Source organism: Rhinopithecus bieti, unplaced genomic scaffold (assembly GCF_001698545.2).
Source record: "Rhinopithecus bieti isolate Rb0 unplaced genomic scaffold, ASM169854v2 scaffold_7673, whole genome shotgun sequence".
In the NCBI taxonomy this organism is placed as follows: Eukaryota; Metazoa; Chordata; class Mammalia; order Primates; family Cercopithecidae; genus Rhinopithecus; species Rhinopithecus bieti.
In genome coordinates, this window is record NW_016806375.1 from 6,076,593 (window position 1) to 6,095,843 (window position 19,251).

At 47.0% G+C, this 19,251-nt stretch overlaps 2 protein-coding genes across 5 annotated transcripts in view; one reads left to right on the top strand and one right to left on the bottom strand.

The window, feature by feature from the left end:
* PDE6A (phosphodiesterase 6A) overlaps positions 1–6,794 on the top strand; it is an 88,031-nt gene extending 81,237 nt beyond the window's left edge. The window contains exons 21-22 of one of the 2 annotated variants that reach the window (XM_017875804.1): positions 2,396–2,543; positions 4,657–6,794. In XM_017875804.1, coding sequence (XP_017731293.1) covers positions 2,396–2,543; positions 4,657–4,733 — 225 coding nt within the window. In that variant the 3' untranslated portion in view covers positions 4,734–6,794. The remainder of the gene's footprint in view (positions 1–2,395; positions 2,544–4,656) is intronic. The other variant, XM_017875805.1, reaches the window with a different exon arrangement.
* Positions 6,795–10,893: 4,099 nt separating this feature from the next.
* PPARGC1B (PPARG coactivator 1 beta) overlaps positions 10,894–19,251 on the bottom strand; it is a 127,379-nt gene continuing 119,021 nt past the window's right edge. For all 3 annotated transcript variants that reach the window (XM_017875803.1, XM_017875802.1, XM_017875801.1), the window contains one exon: positions 10,894–18,467. In XM_017875803.1, coding sequence (XP_017731292.1) covers positions 18,367–18,467 — 101 coding nt within the window. In that variant the 3' untranslated portion in view covers positions 10,894–18,366. The remainder of the gene's footprint in view (positions 18,468–19,251) is intronic.

The following is a 19,251-nucleotide window of genomic DNA, read 5'->3' on the forward strand; positions in this document are numbered from 1 at the left end:
TTTTTTCCTGTCTTTTTTTTTTTTTTTTTTTTTTTTTTGAGACAGGGTCTCCCTCTGTCACCCAGGCTGGAGTGCAGTGGCACCATCACGGCTTACAGCAGCCTTGACCTCCCAGGCCCAAATGATCCTCCCACCTCAGCCTTCTGAGTAGGTGGGACCACAGGTGCACACCACATCCAGCTAATTTTTTTTTTTTTTTTTTTTTTTTTTTTTGAGACAGAGTCTCGCTCTGTCACCCAGGTTGGATTGCAGTGGTCTCACTCACTGCAATCTCTACCTCACTGCAACCTCTACCTCCTGGGTTCAAGCAATTCTCCTGCCTCAGCCTCCCAAGCAGCTGGGACTACAGGCACGTGCCACCACACCCGGCTAATTTTTGTATTTTTAGTAGAGACAGGGTTTTGCCTTATTGGCCAGGCTGGTCTGAAACTCCTGGCCTCAAGCAATCCACCCACCTCAGTACAGGATCCCAAAGTGCTGAGATTACAGGTGTGAGCCCATGGTGCCCGGCTGAGGGAATGAGTTTTAATCATCAGGAATATTATTAAATAAGGGAGACCGAGCTAAGTGCTTTATGTACGTTATCAAAATCACACTGTGGGGTAGGTATTATTACTATCCTGATTTCATGGCTGAAGGTGAGCTCTGGTAGTGACCCACCCAAGGTCACATAGTTTGTGGCAGAGCCTGGACCAGAACCCAGGCATCACCAAACAGTCGGCTCTGGCTGCCATTTCGCAGTGGGCCCTGGATTTGCTGTTCTTATATTGGGCAAATCCACTCCATCAATCTGCATCTCAATTTCCTTACCTGAAGATGTAGACGTGATGAATCTTATTTTCCTACCTCACAGGAATTTGAGGACCAGAGGAGATAAATTGCTTCATAAACTGTAATGTGCCGTGCTCAAAGAGCTGTAGGAGCCTTAACAATCATATTCTTGGTGGCTCATGCCTATAATCCCAGCACTTTGGGAGGCCAAGGCAGGTGGATCATTTGAGGTCAGGAGTTCAAGACCAGCCTGACCAACATGGTGAAACCCCATCTCTACTAAAAAAAAAAAAAAAATTAGCTGGGTGTGGTGGCGCATGCCTGTAATCCCAGCTACTTGGGAGGCTGAGGCAGGAGAATCACTTGAACCCAGGAGGCAGAGGGTGCAGTGAGCCAAGATTACACCACTGAACTACAGCCTGATCAACAGAGCGAAACTCAGTCTCAAAAAAAAAAAAAAAAAAAAAAAAGAATTATCTTCTCAACATCCCATTTCACTCAGAAAGTATTTACTGAGTATCCTTGTGTCCCATACCTTGTGCTAGGCCAGGGCCACCCCAGGCAACAAGGCAGCCAATGTCCCTGCCCTCTCCAGGTTCTCAGCCTTTCAGGGAGACAAGCAAAGGGAGTCATGACAAGGAAGCAAGGTGTGGTAAGAGAGGGCTTTGGGAGCTTCCAATGGGGGACTCCATTTACCTAGGGGGCCAGAAGAGGCTTCTTGGAGAAAGTGATGTGTAATTGGAGGCCGCAAGGCAGAAAAGGGGAGGTTAGAGTGTTCCAGCAAAGTGAACAGCTTGGGTTGAGCATGGTAGCTCACGCCTGTAATCCCAGCACTTTGAGAAGCCAAGGCAGGAGGATCACTTGAGGCCAGGAGTTTGAGACCAGCCTGGGCAACACAGGGAGACCCTGTGTCTACAAAAATAAAAAATTACCTGTGTGTGGTGGCATGCGCCTCTAGTTCCAGCTACTTGGGAGGCTGGGGTGGGAGGATGGCTTGAGCCCAGGAGTTTGAGGCTGCAGTGAGCTGTGATTGTGTCATTGCACTCCAGCCTGGACAACAGAGAGGCCCTGTCTTAGAAAGAAAAAAAAAAAAAAAAAGCAGCTTGTGTGAGGCTCACAGAATGGAGGACACACTCTAGGAACTAAGAGATTTGGGTTGCTTGGAGAATGCAAGATGGTCAGGGGCAGGAAGACACTGGGTCATGGAGTTAGGGGTTTTCACTTCATCCTGAAGGACAGGGGTGCCACAGGGGAAGCAGGGGCTGGTATGGACTGAGGTCCTGCAGTATCAGCATGGTGATGGGAGGTCCCGCAGCATCAGCATGGTGGTGGGAGGCCCCGCGGCATCAGCGTGGTGGCGGGAGACCCCGTGGCATCAGTGTGGTGGCAGGAGGCCCGCGGCATCAGCGTGGTGGCGGGAGACCCCGTAGCATCAGCGTGGTGGCGGGGGGCCCCGCGGCATCAGCCAGGTGGTGGGAGGCCCTGCGGCATCAGCCAGGTGGCAGGAGGCCTGCTACCCCAAAGCAGCTCATTCCAGTGTTGGACATTTCCACCTGTGCCACCCACTTGAGCCCTGACCCTGGGGCCTGGCCCTTGCGCCAGAGGCACATACTCTCTCTTCCAGGAATTCTCCCGTTTCCACAAGGAGATCACCCCAATGTTGGACGGGATCACCAACAATCGCAAAGAGTGGAAGGCGCTTGCTGACGAGTATGACGCCAAGATGAAGGTGCAGGAGGAGGAGAAGCAGAAACAGCAGTCGGCCAAGCCAGGTTTGTGGAAGCAGGAAGCAGGGACTCCCACCACCCACTCCCTGGGCACTCAGTGTCTGCTTCTGGCCTCAGAGCCTCATACATGGAGTCTCATTCAGGCCTCCTGATGGCCAGTATTGTCCCCATTCTGTGTGTGAGAGCACCGAGGCTGGAAGAGACCAAGTCACACAGTAAGAGGCAGAGCCTGGTCCCCAAGATTGAGGCTGAGGAAAGCTCCAGGCCTCCCAGCAAGTGCCCCCTCAACCAACATAGCACAGACTCTGATTTTTGGGCTGTGGACTTATGTCCCTACCCTGGGGCAAAGGAGAAGATATATAATTCTTGGTTGGAAGGAATTTTATTTTTATTTATTTATTGTTTGAGCCGGAGTCTCACTCTGTCGCCCAGGCTGGAGAGCAGTGGCACAATCTCCACTCACTGCAACCTCCACCTCCCAGGTTCAAGCAATTTTTCCACCTCAGCTTCCTGAGTAGCTGGGATTACAGGCACCTGGCACCACGCCTGGCTAATTTTTGTATTTTTAGTAGAGATGGGGTTTCACCATATTGGCCAGGCTGGTCTCAAACTCCTGACCTCAGGTGATCCACCTGCCTCGCCCTCCCAAAGTGATGGGATTACAGGCGTGAGCCACTGCGTCCGGCCTTGGAAGGAATTTGAGGCCCTATTTCCAGACTTCTGTCTGATGTTTGAGTTCTATCTGTACCATCATGCTTGCATACCACCAGTGACAGAGGCCTCACTGTCTTATATGACATCCTCATTCAGTACCACTATTAGAAAGGTCTACCTTGACCTCAAATTGTTCTCCTTGTTGAAGCTTCCACTTAGTGGTCACGGTTCTGCCTTCAGAATCAAATGGGATTTGTTTGTTCTAACTCTTTACTACTGACAGCACTGCCCCTCCCCCAAGTCATTTCTTTGACTGGTTGTGTGATCTGTTTCCTCACAGGCCATGGCATCTCGTCCTGCCTCACCCTGACTGCCCTCCTTCGCACACCCATCCCTCTTCACCCATGGCTCTTACACATGGAAAATATCGGGGCCTCAGCTCTGCTCTGAGCAGTGTGGGTTGATTCTAAATGGGCAGCTGCAAACTTAGGGGCCACTTAGAGTTTGGCAGCTTATGCTTTGCACGACTCCAGGGAGCATCCTGTACATCACAGATGTGTATAGTTATTTTGATTTTCCAGAAAAATGGCAGTGAGATATCCTGGGAAATAAGTGCATTTTTCTAATTTGTACAAATTGTCTTTTGGGCAAGTAGTACGTCAGTGCAAATTTGTGGCCTTCAGATAAAAAAATACAGATTTGGCTTACATAGCTAGAGAATCAGTAGCAATATTTTTTTAAAGGTGAATTTTTTGGCCACATTTTAAAATTGGAATATGTAAGATTTAAAAAATCCAGATTTACAGCCTTTCTTTCTTTCTTTTTTGGAGACAAGAGTCTTGCTTTGTTGCCCAGGCTGGAGTGCAGTGGTGCGATCATAGCTCACTGCAGCCTCAAATTCCTGGCCTCAAGCGATCCTCCCACCTCAGCTTCCCTAGCAGCTGGGACTTCAGGCGTATGCAACCATGCTCGGCCAATTTTTTTTTTTTTTTTTTTGTAGAAACCAGGTCTTGCTATGTTGCCCAGGTTGGCCTCCAACTCCTGGGCTCAAGTGATTCTCCTGCCTTAGCCTCCTGAAGTCTTGGGATTACAGGCGTGAGCCACTGTGCCTGGCTCAGCTTTTCTTTCTAAAAGAGTAAAAGGGTAAGATCTGGCCACACCAGTCTATCATTTTTACATGACAACAATTGGCTGAACCTGAGTGGCAATTGCCCCCTTTGGATGAGACAGAGGTTGTCTCTAGTTTGTCAGTGTTCACCACTCCCCAGGTCTCCCAGACACTCGTGCCAAGTACTGGTTCTCACTTGTCATCATCCTCGTGCTGCTATTTTTCTTAGAGAAAAGTTCTCAGTTTCTGTGATTCTCCTCACACCTGGTTTGCCTTCTGCATCTGTTGGTCGCTGAAAGCTTTTGAGTTTGCAACTCTTGGTCCAAATTAGGTCAAAGGGGAAGCCCACTGCAGCCTCTTGTCACCTGGTGTGTTCTTTTTCCTGTTTCACTGCAGCAGCCGCAGGAAATCAGTTGGGGGGAAACCCCAGCCCAGGGGGTGCAACTACATCCAAGTCCTGCTGCATCCAGTAACACCACCGAGGATCTGCTGGCCGGACGGCACCACCCTTTCCTGGGAAGACATGACTCAAGCCAGTGGAAGACCACACACCCTGAGAAGTAAAAGAGTCATAGGATTTCAAAACTGATAGAGAATTTCGCTTCCAGGAGTGTTCAATCTTTTGGCTTCCCTGGGCCACATTGGGAGAAGAATTGTCTTGGGTTGCACATAAAATACACTAACACTAATGATAGCTGCTGAAATTTAAAAAAAAGAAAAAAATCACACACACAAAAAATCTCATAATGTTTGAAGAAAGTTTATGAATTTGTGTTGGGCTGCATTGAAAGCCATCCTGGGCCGCATGTGGCCCACAGGCCGTGGGTTGAACAAGCTTGGCTTATACCTTATCCAGTGGTTTTTAAACATTCTTTTAGTCTTGAGAACTGCCTATTGAGCTAAAACCAGTATTCTAGCTTTCATAGACATTAACTAAACATTTAATTAATGCCAGATGCACTGGCTTGCTTAGGATCATTTCTGTTCTTATACTTTCATTTAATGTATTGTAAAAATTCTCAACCATTTTCAAAAGTATTGTACGTTGAATCCCCACATACCCATCACCCAGATTCCAGTATCAAGATTCTGCTACATGCATTTCATCTGTCCTTTATACATTTCCTTTTCAATTTTTTTTCTTACCTGAAGTGTTTAAAGGCAAATCCTGGCTAGGCGTGGTGGCTCGCACCTGTAATCCCAGCACTTCAGGAGGCTGAGGTGGGCAGATTGCGTGAGCCCAGGAGTTTGAGACCAGCCTGGGTAAAATGGCAAAACCCTGTCTCTACAAAAAATACAAAAATTAGCCAGGTGTGGTGGCGCTCACTTGTAGTCTCAGCTACTCAGGAGGCAGAGGTGAGAAGATCCCTTGAGCCCAGAAGGCGGAGGTTGCAGTGAGCTGCGATCATGCTACTGCACTCCAGCTTGGGCAACCCAGTGAGACTCTGACTCAAAAAAAAAAAAAAAAAAACGCAAATCCCACACTTATCATTTCACACCTCTACTAAGTCATCTTTAAAGAAATAAGGATGTTTTCTAACATAACCGCGTCACTGGCCCATGCAACCGATGCCTGCCTAATACCCAGCTGTGATGTATGCTTTGATGGGCGGCACAGACCCCAAGCTTCAGCAAAGGACTTGGGACCCCACCAGCTTTGAGTGCTGTTGACAGACCACCCTCAGTATCAGCCACATCAGGTGTTACTGCAGCCTTTGCCAGGGTGGCCTACACCCAATGACTGACCCATGCCAGGTGGAGAGGCCTGGCCATCTTGGCTGAGCACGGGATAATTGTGCAGGGCTGTTCCAGCTCCAGGACTCCTCGTGGGGTCCACTAAGGCTGTTGCTGGGTTCACATCACAACTCGACTTCTCGTTCTGCCTACTCCTGTTTCCTTCCCTTCCCCAAGCATCGGTTCCCAGGGCACTGCTTAATAAGCATCCTGCAGACTAAGTCCATTTTAGAGTCTGCTTTCTGGGATACCCAACTTGTGATGCCAGCCCTTAATCAACCTTCCTTCATTCTCATGAACGTTTTTAGTGGCTGGCTTGCCTGAATCTGATCCAAACAATTTCACACATTGAATTTAGTTGTTTCTTTTGTTGGTTTTAGAAAAAAGATGTACTTTTTATTCTTGGATTTTTCATTGATTTCACAGAGTATAAATTAAGACAAATTATTCTCAATTTCAGAACTTCTATTTCTTAAGTTAACAGGCATTCTGTTGGTTTAAAAAGATATATGTGGGCCGGGTGCGGGGGCTCACGCCTGTAATTCCAGCACTTTGGGAGGCCGAGGCGGGTGGATCACCTGAAGTCAGGAGTTCAAGACCAGCCTGGCCAACATGGTGAAACCCCATCTCTGCTAAAAATACAAAAATTAGCTAGGTGTGGTGATGCGAGCCTGTAATCCCAGCTACTCAGGAGGCTGAGGCAGGAGAATCACTTGCACCCGGGAGGCGGAGGTTGCAGTGAGCTGAGATCACACCATTGCACTCCAGCCTGGGCGACAAGAGCAAGACTCTGTCTCAAACTAAACTAAACTAGCAGAATTTCTCTCTCTGTCTCTCTTTCTTTCATGACAAGGTCTCACTCTATCGCGCAGGCTGGAGTGTAGTGGTATGATCATAGCTCACTGGAGCCCCAACCGCCTGGGCTCAAGCAATCCTCCCATCTCAGCTTACCAAGCAGTGGCGACCACAGGCATGTACCACCATAGCCTGCTAATTTTTTAAAACCTATTTTTGTCGACATAGGGTCTCATTCTGTTGCCCAGGCTAGCCTCAAACTCCTGACCTCAAGCAATCCTCTTGCCTCAGCCTCCCAAAGTGTTGGGATTATAGGCGTGAGCCACTGCACCTGGTCAGGACTTACTTCTTTCTTTCTTTCTTTTTTTTTTTTTTGAGACGGAGTCTCGCTCTGTGGCCCGGGCTGGAGTGCAGTGGCCGGATCTCAGCTCACTGCAAGCTCCGCCTCCTGGGTTCACGCTATTCTCCTGCCTCAGCCTCCCGAGTAGCTGTGACTACAGGCGCCCGCCACCTCGCCCGGCTAGTTTTTTGTAGTTTTAGTAGAGACGGGGTTTCACCATGTTAGCCAGGATGGTCTCGATCTCCTGACCTCGTGATCCGCCCGCCTCGGCCTCCCAAAGTGCTGGGATTACAGGCTTGAGCCACCGCGCCCGGCCCAGGACTTATTTCTTTTAAACCAAATCTAAGTATGTTCTGGCAAGTCTGCAGTACCTAGCAGAATGCCACTGGCCTGATCAGCATTTGCACCATAGTAACTGATGTTGAAAACAGCACAAATAAACCAGAATTTGAAAATGACAATAACATGCTAAAAATTTGCAAGTCAGTTTCTGTTACGCTTGTCCAAATCTTCATTTTTTTTAATTCTCTGTTGTTCTCCCCCATCAGCTTTACGGAGGTATAGTTAGCAAATAAAACTTACACATATTTAAGGTACACACTGCGATGTTTTGATATACATTGTGAAATGATTGCCATAATTAAGCTAATTAATAGATCCATCACCTCACATAGCTATGGTTAAGTTTCTGAAGTCTCTTTTAATCTACGAAGTGCTCCTTCCTTTTTTCCATTGCCACCAACTTGCAAAAATAGAGTCAGTTTTCCCACATCCTGTATTTATCTGTTTGTTTCTTTGTGGCCGCATGTAACACATTCCTGTCTCATTCTAATAAATGGACATTAGCTCTAGAACTTTTCTTCCTTCCACACTGAATGTTATGCAGAAACTAATACATTAAAACAGTTGCTTTGAGGAGAGGGAGCCACATGGTTTTCCCAACCTGTAAACCACTGATCTACTGTAATCTCTCTTTTTAGACACACAAGGAAATTGAAGGCCAGTGAGAGGATGGGGCTGGGCCAAGTTCCTGGCACAGTTCCCTGGCTTCCCTCCAGGAGATGCCCAAGGTCACAGAGAACACAGTGTACAGGGCATCCACATCCTGGTGGCCTCCAGAGCAGATCAATCTGGGCCCCTGACGCATGAGCCCTGCTCCTATTTGCAGGTCATGATGGCAATAGAGAGCTGGGTCTGGAACTTGCATCTTTAAACTCCCAAACTAGATGTTCTGCCCTGCTGCAATGCACACTCTGAGAGCAGTGGTCTTTAAGCAGAGGCCTGTCCTAAGAACATCACATGTGGTGGTTACATGGCAGAGTAGCAAGGAGAAATAAGTGTCACTCAGGAACACACAGGCATTGATGTTGCTGGTCCTGACTCTGCTGCCACGTTTCTGAGTCCCTTCGGCAGGTTCCTTCTGCTCCACTTCCAGCCTTCCCAATCGGTCACAAAAAGGTCAAGATCCTTGCGGTGCCTCTCAGAGGACTATGGTTAGCACCAAATGAGACTGAGCGCAATAAGGATCACAGCTGATGCTGATTCAGTACTTACCATGTCCTAGGTAGTGTGCACGATCTAATTTCATCCTAATAACAATACTCCAAGGGAGAAACTGTTACTAGCTCCATTTATCACATGGTGAGGAGCAGACAGAGAGGTTAGAAAACCTACCCAAGGACACCCAGCTGGTAAATGGTGGAGCCAAGATTCAAAGCTAAGCAGCTTAGGCCGGGTGTGGTGGCTCACGCCTGTAATACCAGCACTTTAGGAGGCTGAGGTGGATGGATCACCCAAGGTCAGGAGTTCGAGACCAGTCTGGCCAACATGGTGAAACCGTCTCTACTAAAAATACAAAAATTAGCTGGGTGTGGTGGCAGGTGCCTAATCCCAGCTACTTGGGAGGCTGAGGCAGGAGAATCACTTGAATCCAGGAGGCAGAGGTTCCAGTGAACCGAGATTTCACCATTGCACTCCAGCTGGGCAACAAGAGTGAGACTCCATCTCAAAAAAAAAACAAAAACAAAAAGTGCCATGCAGATTGACACCAGAACCCCAGCTTATAAGCATTTTCCTTGCACCTTCTGCAAATCAGGTTTTCTTGTTGTTGTTGTTTTTAAAGAACGTAAGAAAATAAAGGACCTTCGAGTTCACCTAAGCAAATTGTTTCATATTTGGGAAAACCAGGGACCAAAGAGGTGGTTTACCCAATTCACACAATACAGAAGTGGCAGAGATGGGTCCCAAAGGCAGGTCTTGAGGCTCTGCATCTGCCATCCTATTCCTTGCATTATGGGTAGGATCCACTCAGGAATTCCTGATTGATGGGGCCGGTGCCCTGCAGTGCATGGAAAAGCAGGCCTGTTCTCCTGAAGCTTACCATCTACAACAGATGGGCAACAGGTACTGAGCCCTCAATCACACACATACTCTCATCACACCAGAGAGCTCTGCCCCTAAGTGGAAACATTCCTATTAATTTTAATGGGAAAAAAATCATGATGTGTTCCCTTGCAATCAAAGAAATCCAAACAATTTCCACGGCATGGGAAAATAAATGACCTGAACAAGGAGAATATATGTATGAGTTTGTATGAGTTTATGTAATAAATAGCAACCTGAAAATAGTTTGCACATAACATAAAATGTAATCATTCATTGCACCTGTTCTTGTTTATTTGAGATGGAGTCTTGCTCTGTTGTCCAGGCTGGAATGCAGTGGCACAACCTTGGCTCACTGCACCCTCTGCCTCCCAGGTTCAAGAGATTCTCCTGCCTCAGCCTCCTAAGCAGCTGGGATTGCAGGCGCCCGCCACCACGCCCCGCTAATTTTTGTATTTTTAGTAGAGACGGGGTTTCACCATGTTGGCCAGGCTGGTCTCGAACTCCTGACCTCAGGTGATCCACCCGCCTCGGCCTCCCAAAGTGCTGGGATTACAGATGTGAGCCACCACACCCAGATTGTTCTCATTTATGTATAATTCTCTTTGCCAATGTTTCAACCCTTTGGGGCTCATGGATATCTTACATTTAAAAATAAGTTAAAGCACAAAAAATAGCTTTAGGGCAAAAAACAGGCAACCCCTTTGAGACGTGAGGAAATAACACACAGGCACGCGAGAGAGTCTTGGAAGATGCCACTTCCTCATCCTACTTGCTGGAAGTACACAAAGGAAAATGTTCTGAGTTCACTCAATTACCGCACACAGTGCAGGCCTACTCTCTAGGAGATCCTCTGACCAGAAACCATTTTGTAATGACAAATTGATGAGTGTTTTGCCTGGAACCATAATGCCAAAATATCTCCTACAGTGCATTTATTCAATGTGCTTATGTGAAAAAGTTGATACACCAAAACAAGGAAGTGTTTGTTCAGAAAGTGGTATAGCTTTATAAAAGTCAGGGCAAAAAGTCATTTGTGGAACAGCTGTTATGTGAGATGAGTCTGAATGGTTATTTTATTTATTTATTATATTTTATTTACTTTACTTTTCAGAGGGGGTCTCACTATGTTGCCTGGGCTGGCCTTGAACTCCTGGGCTCAAGTGATCCCCCACCTCAGCCCCTGTGCCCAGCACGAATGGATATTATGAACCGTGAAAAATGCCGTGAAGGAAAAGTGTGGTGAGGTGGGGGACAGACATCATCCGGGGTCTTATCTGAGAAGGTGATGCTGAAAACTGAAATCTCTTCCCCATTTAGTGGTCAGAGTGTCCCTCAATGAGCTCCCAGGACCAATAAGGAAAGACACAAATGAGCAAAGCTGTGGGTGGTATTTTGTTTTTAATCTCCATAGTGTATTTGTTAAGTTTATTTATAAGCAGATCACTTCACTATTTACAGTACATGAGCATAGAGATTCTACAGTTTCTGTGATGTAAACAATAACCCCACAGTAGGAGTTCGAGAAAAGAAGCCAGTTCTAAAGTATTTACAGACATTAAAATAGAACTTTATACTCACAGAATAATAATACATAGAGCAATTTGGTTAAATTATCTAGGAAACTATAGAATCTGACAATGTACAAATACAGGAAAACATTTTCTCATTTAGAAGGTAAGACAGAGAAATCACACCAGAAAGAAAGTAGGGACGATGACAACCACAGTAATTAAAAGCCAAGAAGGTTTCCTCCTTGCCTCTCACGGACAAAGGATTTCTATAAATAAGGACACAACCCAACAAAATGGAAAAAATATATAAAAATCCTCTACCAATTAAAAAAAATAGCAAAACTAAAAACTTGATTCTCAATCATTAGCAGTGTCCTTTAAAAAATTAAAATTTAGCTTTCTATTATAAATAACAAAGCAGATGTGTCCCTCTGTGTAGGTGAAATTCTTGCACCTTTCTCAATAAATGCATCAATGTAATTACACACACACACACACACACACAAACACACACACAGGCACAGACGTGTGTATGTGTGCAGATACACACACATACCCACCACAAACACAGCCTTACACTCACGCACTCAGGCTGTAGTTACCTTGTTAAGCTTCCTAATAAATAATGCCCCCTACAGTAGTACCCCTGGGGATGACAAAACCTCACGGGTTTAGCCATTCCTTGGTTTGACCCTGTCGCAGAGTCAGGGAAAGCCCTGGCTCCTATTGCTTAGAATTCTCTAGGCTGCGTGGTCACACCAAGAGAAAAGAATTTGAGTCCAAGATTTGGAAATGCTGGAAAGGGACCATAGGGACCACCTTGCCCAGTTGATTAAGGCTGGCTACAGACACTTTCTTTAGAAACCTGGGGTTGGAGAGAGGGCTCGTGTTGGTTTCAACATTAGCAGCTGCCTCTGGAAGAGGCAGATGCTCCAAGCCAATGCTAACAACATGGCACAAGGAGGTGAGGGAGTGGGTGTGAATTCCAGAGCAGACTGCACTAAGCTGGACTTCTGGATGGTCATCTTCCCCAGAAACCATTTGGAAATCCAAGCAGTCTACTCCCCTGCTGCGTATACCACCTTGGCCAAGCTCCCCTCGAGATTTCCAACCTGTTTCCATCAGAATCAGAACATCCCTCAAGAAACAAAGTTGGGAATAGTTTATGACTTTTTATTCCTAACACAAAACATTTGACAAGATTTTAAAAATACAAAATACAAAAACAAAAAATTGAACAAAAAAAACTATTTGGCTATTCAGTGGACCATATCAAAGGTCATGGCCAGGCCCCCCACAGAATCCTTACACCCAACTTCTTATCTGGCCTTGAGGGCATAATTCGGACCACCCAGCAAAGGTTTACTTAACAAGGTCGGCAGCTGGGCTGCCAGTATTGCAGTTACAGTAAACCCCTCCCGGGCACCTGGACCTCTCCTGGTCCACTCCTGTCTCTTCTGCCCACAGGACAGCTAGTGCATTACTCACTTCTGCGTGAGAGTCTACTAAGTGGCTGCTTCTGCTTCTGGAGTCTTCTGACCCTAGTGTTGCACTGATCTCTGAACACAAAGGTGGTTCGTTCATGTCATTATATTTCATTCCCAAAGTTCACGATGGACAGCAGGGTGACTGAAAGGATTTGCCTTCTATCTGGGTAGCTGGTGGAGACAACCTTTGGCCACTAGATGGCGACCACATGTTGATAAGGCAAAGTGCTGAGGTGGAAACTGACCAATCCCCTTCACAAGTAACCAATGAGCAAGGGTGGTCAAGTGAAAAAGGAAGCTTTTATAAGCCGCCTTGGAGATTCCTTTGACCAAAAATACAGCACAGCGGGGTTCTCGCTATATAAACCCCTCTTTGAGGAGTTTTTGCACAGCCCAGGGATCGACCACCTATAAAACCTATTTTCCAAGCCCCAAATTCGGGCAGTTGGATTTTTGTCCTCCTTTCGGATGTGCAAAGCATATTGATGAAATGGAGTATCTGAAAAGCTGTCCCCATGAATCACGAAGCCTCAGTCACTGCTGCTATACCATTAAAGAAACAAAAAACAAAAGCTGTCCTAAACATATGCAGCGTGATCAATGCCTCCTGTTGCCCCATATGTTTTACAATCATTTGAAAGAAATGTGTGAAAAGTGCCTAAGCTGTTTTTCTTAAAAAAACAAAAAAAACAAAAAAAACAAAAACAAGTGTATTGCTAGTATTGTCTGAGAACAAGAGAGAAACAGCCGAGTGGTCACAACATTCGGATTAACAGCTGTCCAGTGGGGACAAAGACAAGGTTAATATGAGATTTGACATCGTTACCTAGCCAAGTTGGGGGTTTAATTCCTTACTGTCCCCACTAGAAATTATGGCTTAGATCTGTCCCGGGGAGCTGGTCTCCTTGGATAAGGCAACTCAGCCAGGACACAGTGGGACTGAACCTACCGCTGGTTGGTTCTTGTAGAGAATCTCACCCTGAACAGGAGCTGGGGCAAGTCAGAGAATGGAATCAGTTTCAAGGAGGAGTGATGGATTCCCAGTGCTCCTGGCTGGGGATCTGAGCCTCTCAGAGGTGAAAGGGACTTTAATGCTCATATTCAACATTCTCGTTTGGTAGAAGAGGACACAGGGGCCCAAGGTCACACGGCAAGTAAGAAACATTGGGGTTTCTGATTCTGAGATGGCTTATAGTTAAGTGACTTACTCTACAAACCCATTTCACTCAGCTGGGCTGTTTTCATCTTTCTATAAAGGTAGGTACCAAGATCTAAATCCATGGCTCCCTGTTTCGAGAGCTTCCAACAAAAGGCCAGCAAAGGGTTGGCCCCAGCACTGGCTCTCCTGCTGCTGACAGCTCAAAAGGAATCTCTGCTCTCTCCTACCTGACAACAGCCCCATTCCTGAATTCCCTGTCCCAGTCTCTAGAAGAGCACCTCGCACAGCCAAAGGAGACTCATATTGTCCAGTGTAGAAACACGGAGCCAGGCTGAAGTGTTGGGGTTTTCTCAAAGTGCTTTTATTTGGTTAATGCAAAGTCAGCCTTTGCCTACTTCCTGGGCGTCCTGTAGCCGGCTCCCAGGGCTTCACCCATCCCATGGCGGTTCTGGGCCAAGGACACATCCATGCATGTGGGTTTCCAACTCTGAAGCTCTTCCTTCATTTACCCTGTACCTCCAAACTTGACAAGCAGACCTGGAGCCCATCTGTGTGTGAAAACACCTCAGGGACTGGTGCACTAGCTTTGACATATTGCACATGCACTAGTTTTCTTCTGCCCCACTGGTAAGGGATGACAGGGTCCCTCTTCTTTGGCCAGTGAAGCCATTACATTCACTTTCTTTGCTATTGTACATCCAATTTCTTTCCTTAATTATATCTGATGCTGGGATATGGGTAACCCCAAACTGAAGGCAGCTGCTAAATCTCAAATGCTAAAAAAATACTGCAGTTTTGACATCAGTGAGTCAGATCAATACATCCTGTGGGGCTGATGCTTCGCAGTTGGGATGAGCCATCTCTCAAGCTACAGGCTCAACTGGGATTAACTGAACTCTATACCTAGGATGGGCCATGGACTGAGCTGTCCATGCAGAAGGACCAGGCTGTCCATGCCTTCCCTGCCCTTCTACTCACCACTGCACAGCAGCCCCAGTGGGCCTACTGCACATGTCTAGGAGAAATCACTCTAAAAAACCAACAGGAATAGGCTTTAGGCACCAAAAGACGTCTCACTGCATCTCTTCCCGTGTCAGAACTTGAGTACTAGGTCTTTGCAGCTCAGAGCATTCCTCCCTTCCTTCTCCTGCCCGCAAAGCCCTGCCTCTCTCCTGAGTATATATGACACTCCATACTGCAAGATTTCAAGGCAGATGCAGATACCTTATGGGTGCTTTTTGAGTCAAAGCAGCTTTTGGTTGAGGGGCAAGTTGTGACGGAGCAGGGGGTGAGGGCCTTAGCTGCACTCCATCCACTCATATTCTTTACCTCTTTGATGCATTTTCCTTCGGTAACCAGAGCCCCCGAGAACGGGGATTCTGATTCAGCCTTGTACAGACTGAGGAAGGAGATGGAAGAATTCCACTTAGTGGTTGGATCAGACATTTTGGAAAACACCAGCACAGCACAGAAACAGACAGTACGACCTACCCTGTGCGGGCGGCTATCGACACAGTCTACAGCAAGCTTTATGGCGATCACATGTAAACATCATTGAGAGCAAACACTAGGACAGAGCTACAACGAGATGGTTGCCAATGGCAGCTGCTCCCTCTGGGTTACTCCTCAGTTTGGTGGGAAAGAGACCAAGGTTCACTCGTTTTTCTGAATAGACCTTGGAGTTGCCCTAAATAATACACAGCACCGAATGAGTCCTTCGGGGTAGAGGTTGCCTGCAGGGTTGGTAAATTTTAGAACTTGCAGCGTTTTATGTGCGGGATGGCAAGTAGAGACTACTTGATGCCCTTGGCAGTCAGCGTTCCCTAGCCCTGACTTTAGGCATGTCATGTCCCAATGCCACGCTCAGGTCTCTGCTCAAGCGCCAACGTCTAAGTTAACTTCAAGTGTCCTAGATTAATCTGACATGAAAGGACAGCTTCAGCTGACCCCAAAGCAGGGAGGGACAGACTCATCCTTTGCTAAAACTCTCCATTTCTTTACTCTAAAGTATCACCAGCCCAAGGCCGACCCTTTGACCAAATGCAATCAAGGAAGAAGCAAATAGGAGGGGCTTAGAGATCATCCACAGCCCAACTCCTTTCAGCACACTGGGGTGCCAGGGAGTAGAAGGGACTTATCAAAGTTACAAAGGAAATTCTTGGTAGAATCTGGACTCCCCCAACTCTCCAGATTTGGAATCTAGTGTTCTTTCCTATCTCAGTTCTCTCCTTGATGCAAATCAGGACTTACTTAGTCGACGCAGTAGAAAGATCTAAATTCTATCCCATTCCATAATCATTTATTGTGTGCCTACTATGTGCTAGGCAGTGAATAGCTAAAAAAGAAATCAGAATGATCAGGTCTGTGCTGTGGGAAGTCCCTTTTTGGTCCATCTTCCTAAGCCCTGCCTTCCCCAAATATATTCCTGTCTGTTATTCGTCTACTGCCCCCTGCACTTCCACAAGGGTACGTGTGTGTCAAAATAGTATTGAGAGTTTTGCGCCGTGGAATAGCATTAGGAGAGTTTTCTTTCACGGAACGGAACATCACAGACAGGGTAGGCCAGCATGAAACCCAACCAGCATATGGTTCTGTGTGATTGTTGGAAACCTTCCAAAGATTAGCCCAAGATGTCAAATAGATTGAACCCTAATCAATCAGTAATGACTTACCAGAGCACTGATTTCAGGATTCTTACAGCACATCCAGGCTCAAGGAACCTGAGTGGTGCGATTGATTAGTTATGTCTGTATTGGTCAAGGAGGTGGGAGTAGAGGCACATGAGCTATGTATTTGCCATCTTGGGCTAGACACTGCCTCAGCAGCAGCTAACAATGTTGAAACGTGTCTAATCAGTTCATTTCACAGGAAAGGAAATTGGAGTCCAGAGGGGTCAACTGCTGTGACACACAACAGTTCAAATTCCCTATTCCTACTAAAGCCTGTCTCTTCCAGCCTTATCCATGGGCTGGGAGTATGCTCACCACCCAGTGGAAGATCATGGGCTCATTTTACCTACTGAGGTATTTGATAATCTTTAAAAAAGTAAATTCTCAACAGACTAGGCTTCGCATAAGCAACAAATTACATTAGCCTGTTTAGTTTAATGAACCACTTTCAAACTTTTAAAGCAGCAAGACTTTAAAAAAAATTATAAAAATTTCCCAAGGAACCCTGATGTATGAAAGAAATCAGAAACAATATACTCACACCCTGCCTGGCCATGCTCCCTGCCTGAATGGCCCCCAAGGTACCCACAGAACATTAAGCTGGAAATGGCTTTGACATCACTTAAGAACACAAAGTTTAAAGCAAAGCCCAATTGGAGTGTTTTCTCAGTTGGAGGGAAGCTAGGAGATTGTCCTATCTATTCCCAACCTTCACTCCCTCCTCCTGGCTCCCCTGCCCCAGCCACCAAAACAACTTTACAGACAAGGACAAGGTAAAGACCAAGGGCTACCTGAGGGAGTAGGATGGGCTGGTGGCTGGCCCAAAAAAGATGACTGCTCCCAGACCACCTGTCTGTACCACTACCAGGGGTGTCACCGAAGTTCTGACAGTGTGCCCACAGACGCAGGCAAACCACAGGACCACTCAGAATCAAAGCTGATGGTGCACCCAAGACACATGCCAGGGCTTGAATTCACCTGATGCTGGTGAATCAACAGCTAACGTAACCCCTAAAATGAGCCCTTAGGCTTCTAGCCTGGTGCCCAGTTTAGCCAAACTCACCTCTACCAGTCCCTGAAACTGTGTCTTCACCCCAGCTACTACGGACGCATGGGACCAAGAATCAGAAAGTCTGGTCTGGGTCACTGCTTTGCCTCCTCACCGGCAACTGGTCCTCCCACAGTCATTTCGCCTCTCGGGGAGCTGCCAGGCTCCCCTGGAAACCAGGAATGATGCAGCTCACCCTGTCTTCCTTACAAGATACTCAAGGGTCTGAGTACAAAAGGATGGACACACACTTGAAGCATGAGCTGGGCACAAGATGGGGGCTCTTATAATTTGAGCCAAACTTGCTCAGTAAGAGACAAGGCAGGGCTTGGCAGATACGGCCTGGAAATGGCAGGCCACACTTTCCTGCAGACCAGCCTAGCGGCCACCCAGCACCTCCAGGGCAATCTGGCAAGGGGAGCAGAGCAGCTCAGTGGCAAACACCTCATGACAGTGCATAGTTAAAAAATCAAGGAAGCAATACAATAATCCCAGGCACAGTACATCTGAGCCATAAATACATTATTTTAAGGATATACTTTTTTTTCAATTAAAAATGAAGTTTATAATCCTGATTCTATTCACAAGTAACAATTTCATCATCACACACTACAGACAAGAAATGTTATGGTGAACACAGCTGCAAGTCTACGAGAGGAAGTCAGTCGGGAAAGAAGGGGCGATGGGTGACTGACTCGCATTTCGAGGTGCACCCAGGACAACCCGTTGGAAGCGAGGACACTAATGTGGCAGTGGAACGTCAACACCATGGAAACTCACGGACAGAAGCAGCTTTGTTCAATGTAAACATTGATTTTTTTTTTTTTTTTAAAGGACAGCAGTTTCAAGTCTCTCTCACGGGTGTTCTCTCACGCTCGCTCGCTCTCTCCTCATATACTTGATTTCTTTGAAAACGTAAACATATTGGAAGGGCCTTGTCTGAGGTATTGAGGTATTCCTCGAGGGTTAAGGCTGTTATCAATGCAGGCTCTGCTGGGCCTCTTTCAGTAAGCTGTCAAAATCCATGGCTTCGTACTTGCTTTTCCCTGATGCAGGAAGGGCCTCTTCTGAATTGGAATCTGGGCATGGGGGTGAGGAGGCAGGGAAGAGGGGAAGGCAGTGAGCAACTTACAAAGACCGGATGGTTGAAAAATCTGCCACTTTGAGTGGGCACTGTGGAGTGGCTGCAGCCCAAGGCCTTGGGGAGCTGGGATGAGCACTGGACTGTGTGCACTGCCCACCATCCTGCTGGGACATCTTGGCCATGGTATCAGTGTCTCAGGGCCTTGGCTATCCTATCTAGAGACCTGGAGGTCCAAACTAGAGCACTCCGGAGACTTTCTAGCTGTAACACCCTCCAACTCTATTTCCCCCAATGGCTTCTCACCCATTAGTAACCTGCTGCAGTGCCACATAAGGCAGAGCTGACAACACTACAATTTTTTTTTTTTTTTTGGAGACGCAGTCTTGCTCTGTCGCTAAGGCTGGAGTGCAGGGGGGCGATCTCAGCTCACTGCAACCTCTGCCTCTCAGGTTCAAGCAATTCTCCTGCCTCAGCCTCCCAGGTCGCTGGGACTACAGACGGCGCGTCACCACACCCAGCTACTTTTTGTATTTTTAGTAGAGACGGGGTTTCACCATGTTGGCCATGATGGTCTCCATCTCTTGACCTCATGATCTGCCTGCCTCGGCCTCCCAAAGTGCTGGGATTACAGGCATGAGCCACCATGCCTGGCCAACACTAGAATTTTTTAATAGATTGGGAAAGTAATTCCCATAAATGGATGTGTAGTCAATTGCAGTGCTGCCTGGCCCGGCACCCAGCCAGGCCACTGACACTCAGTCCTGTATCATCAAGGCTGT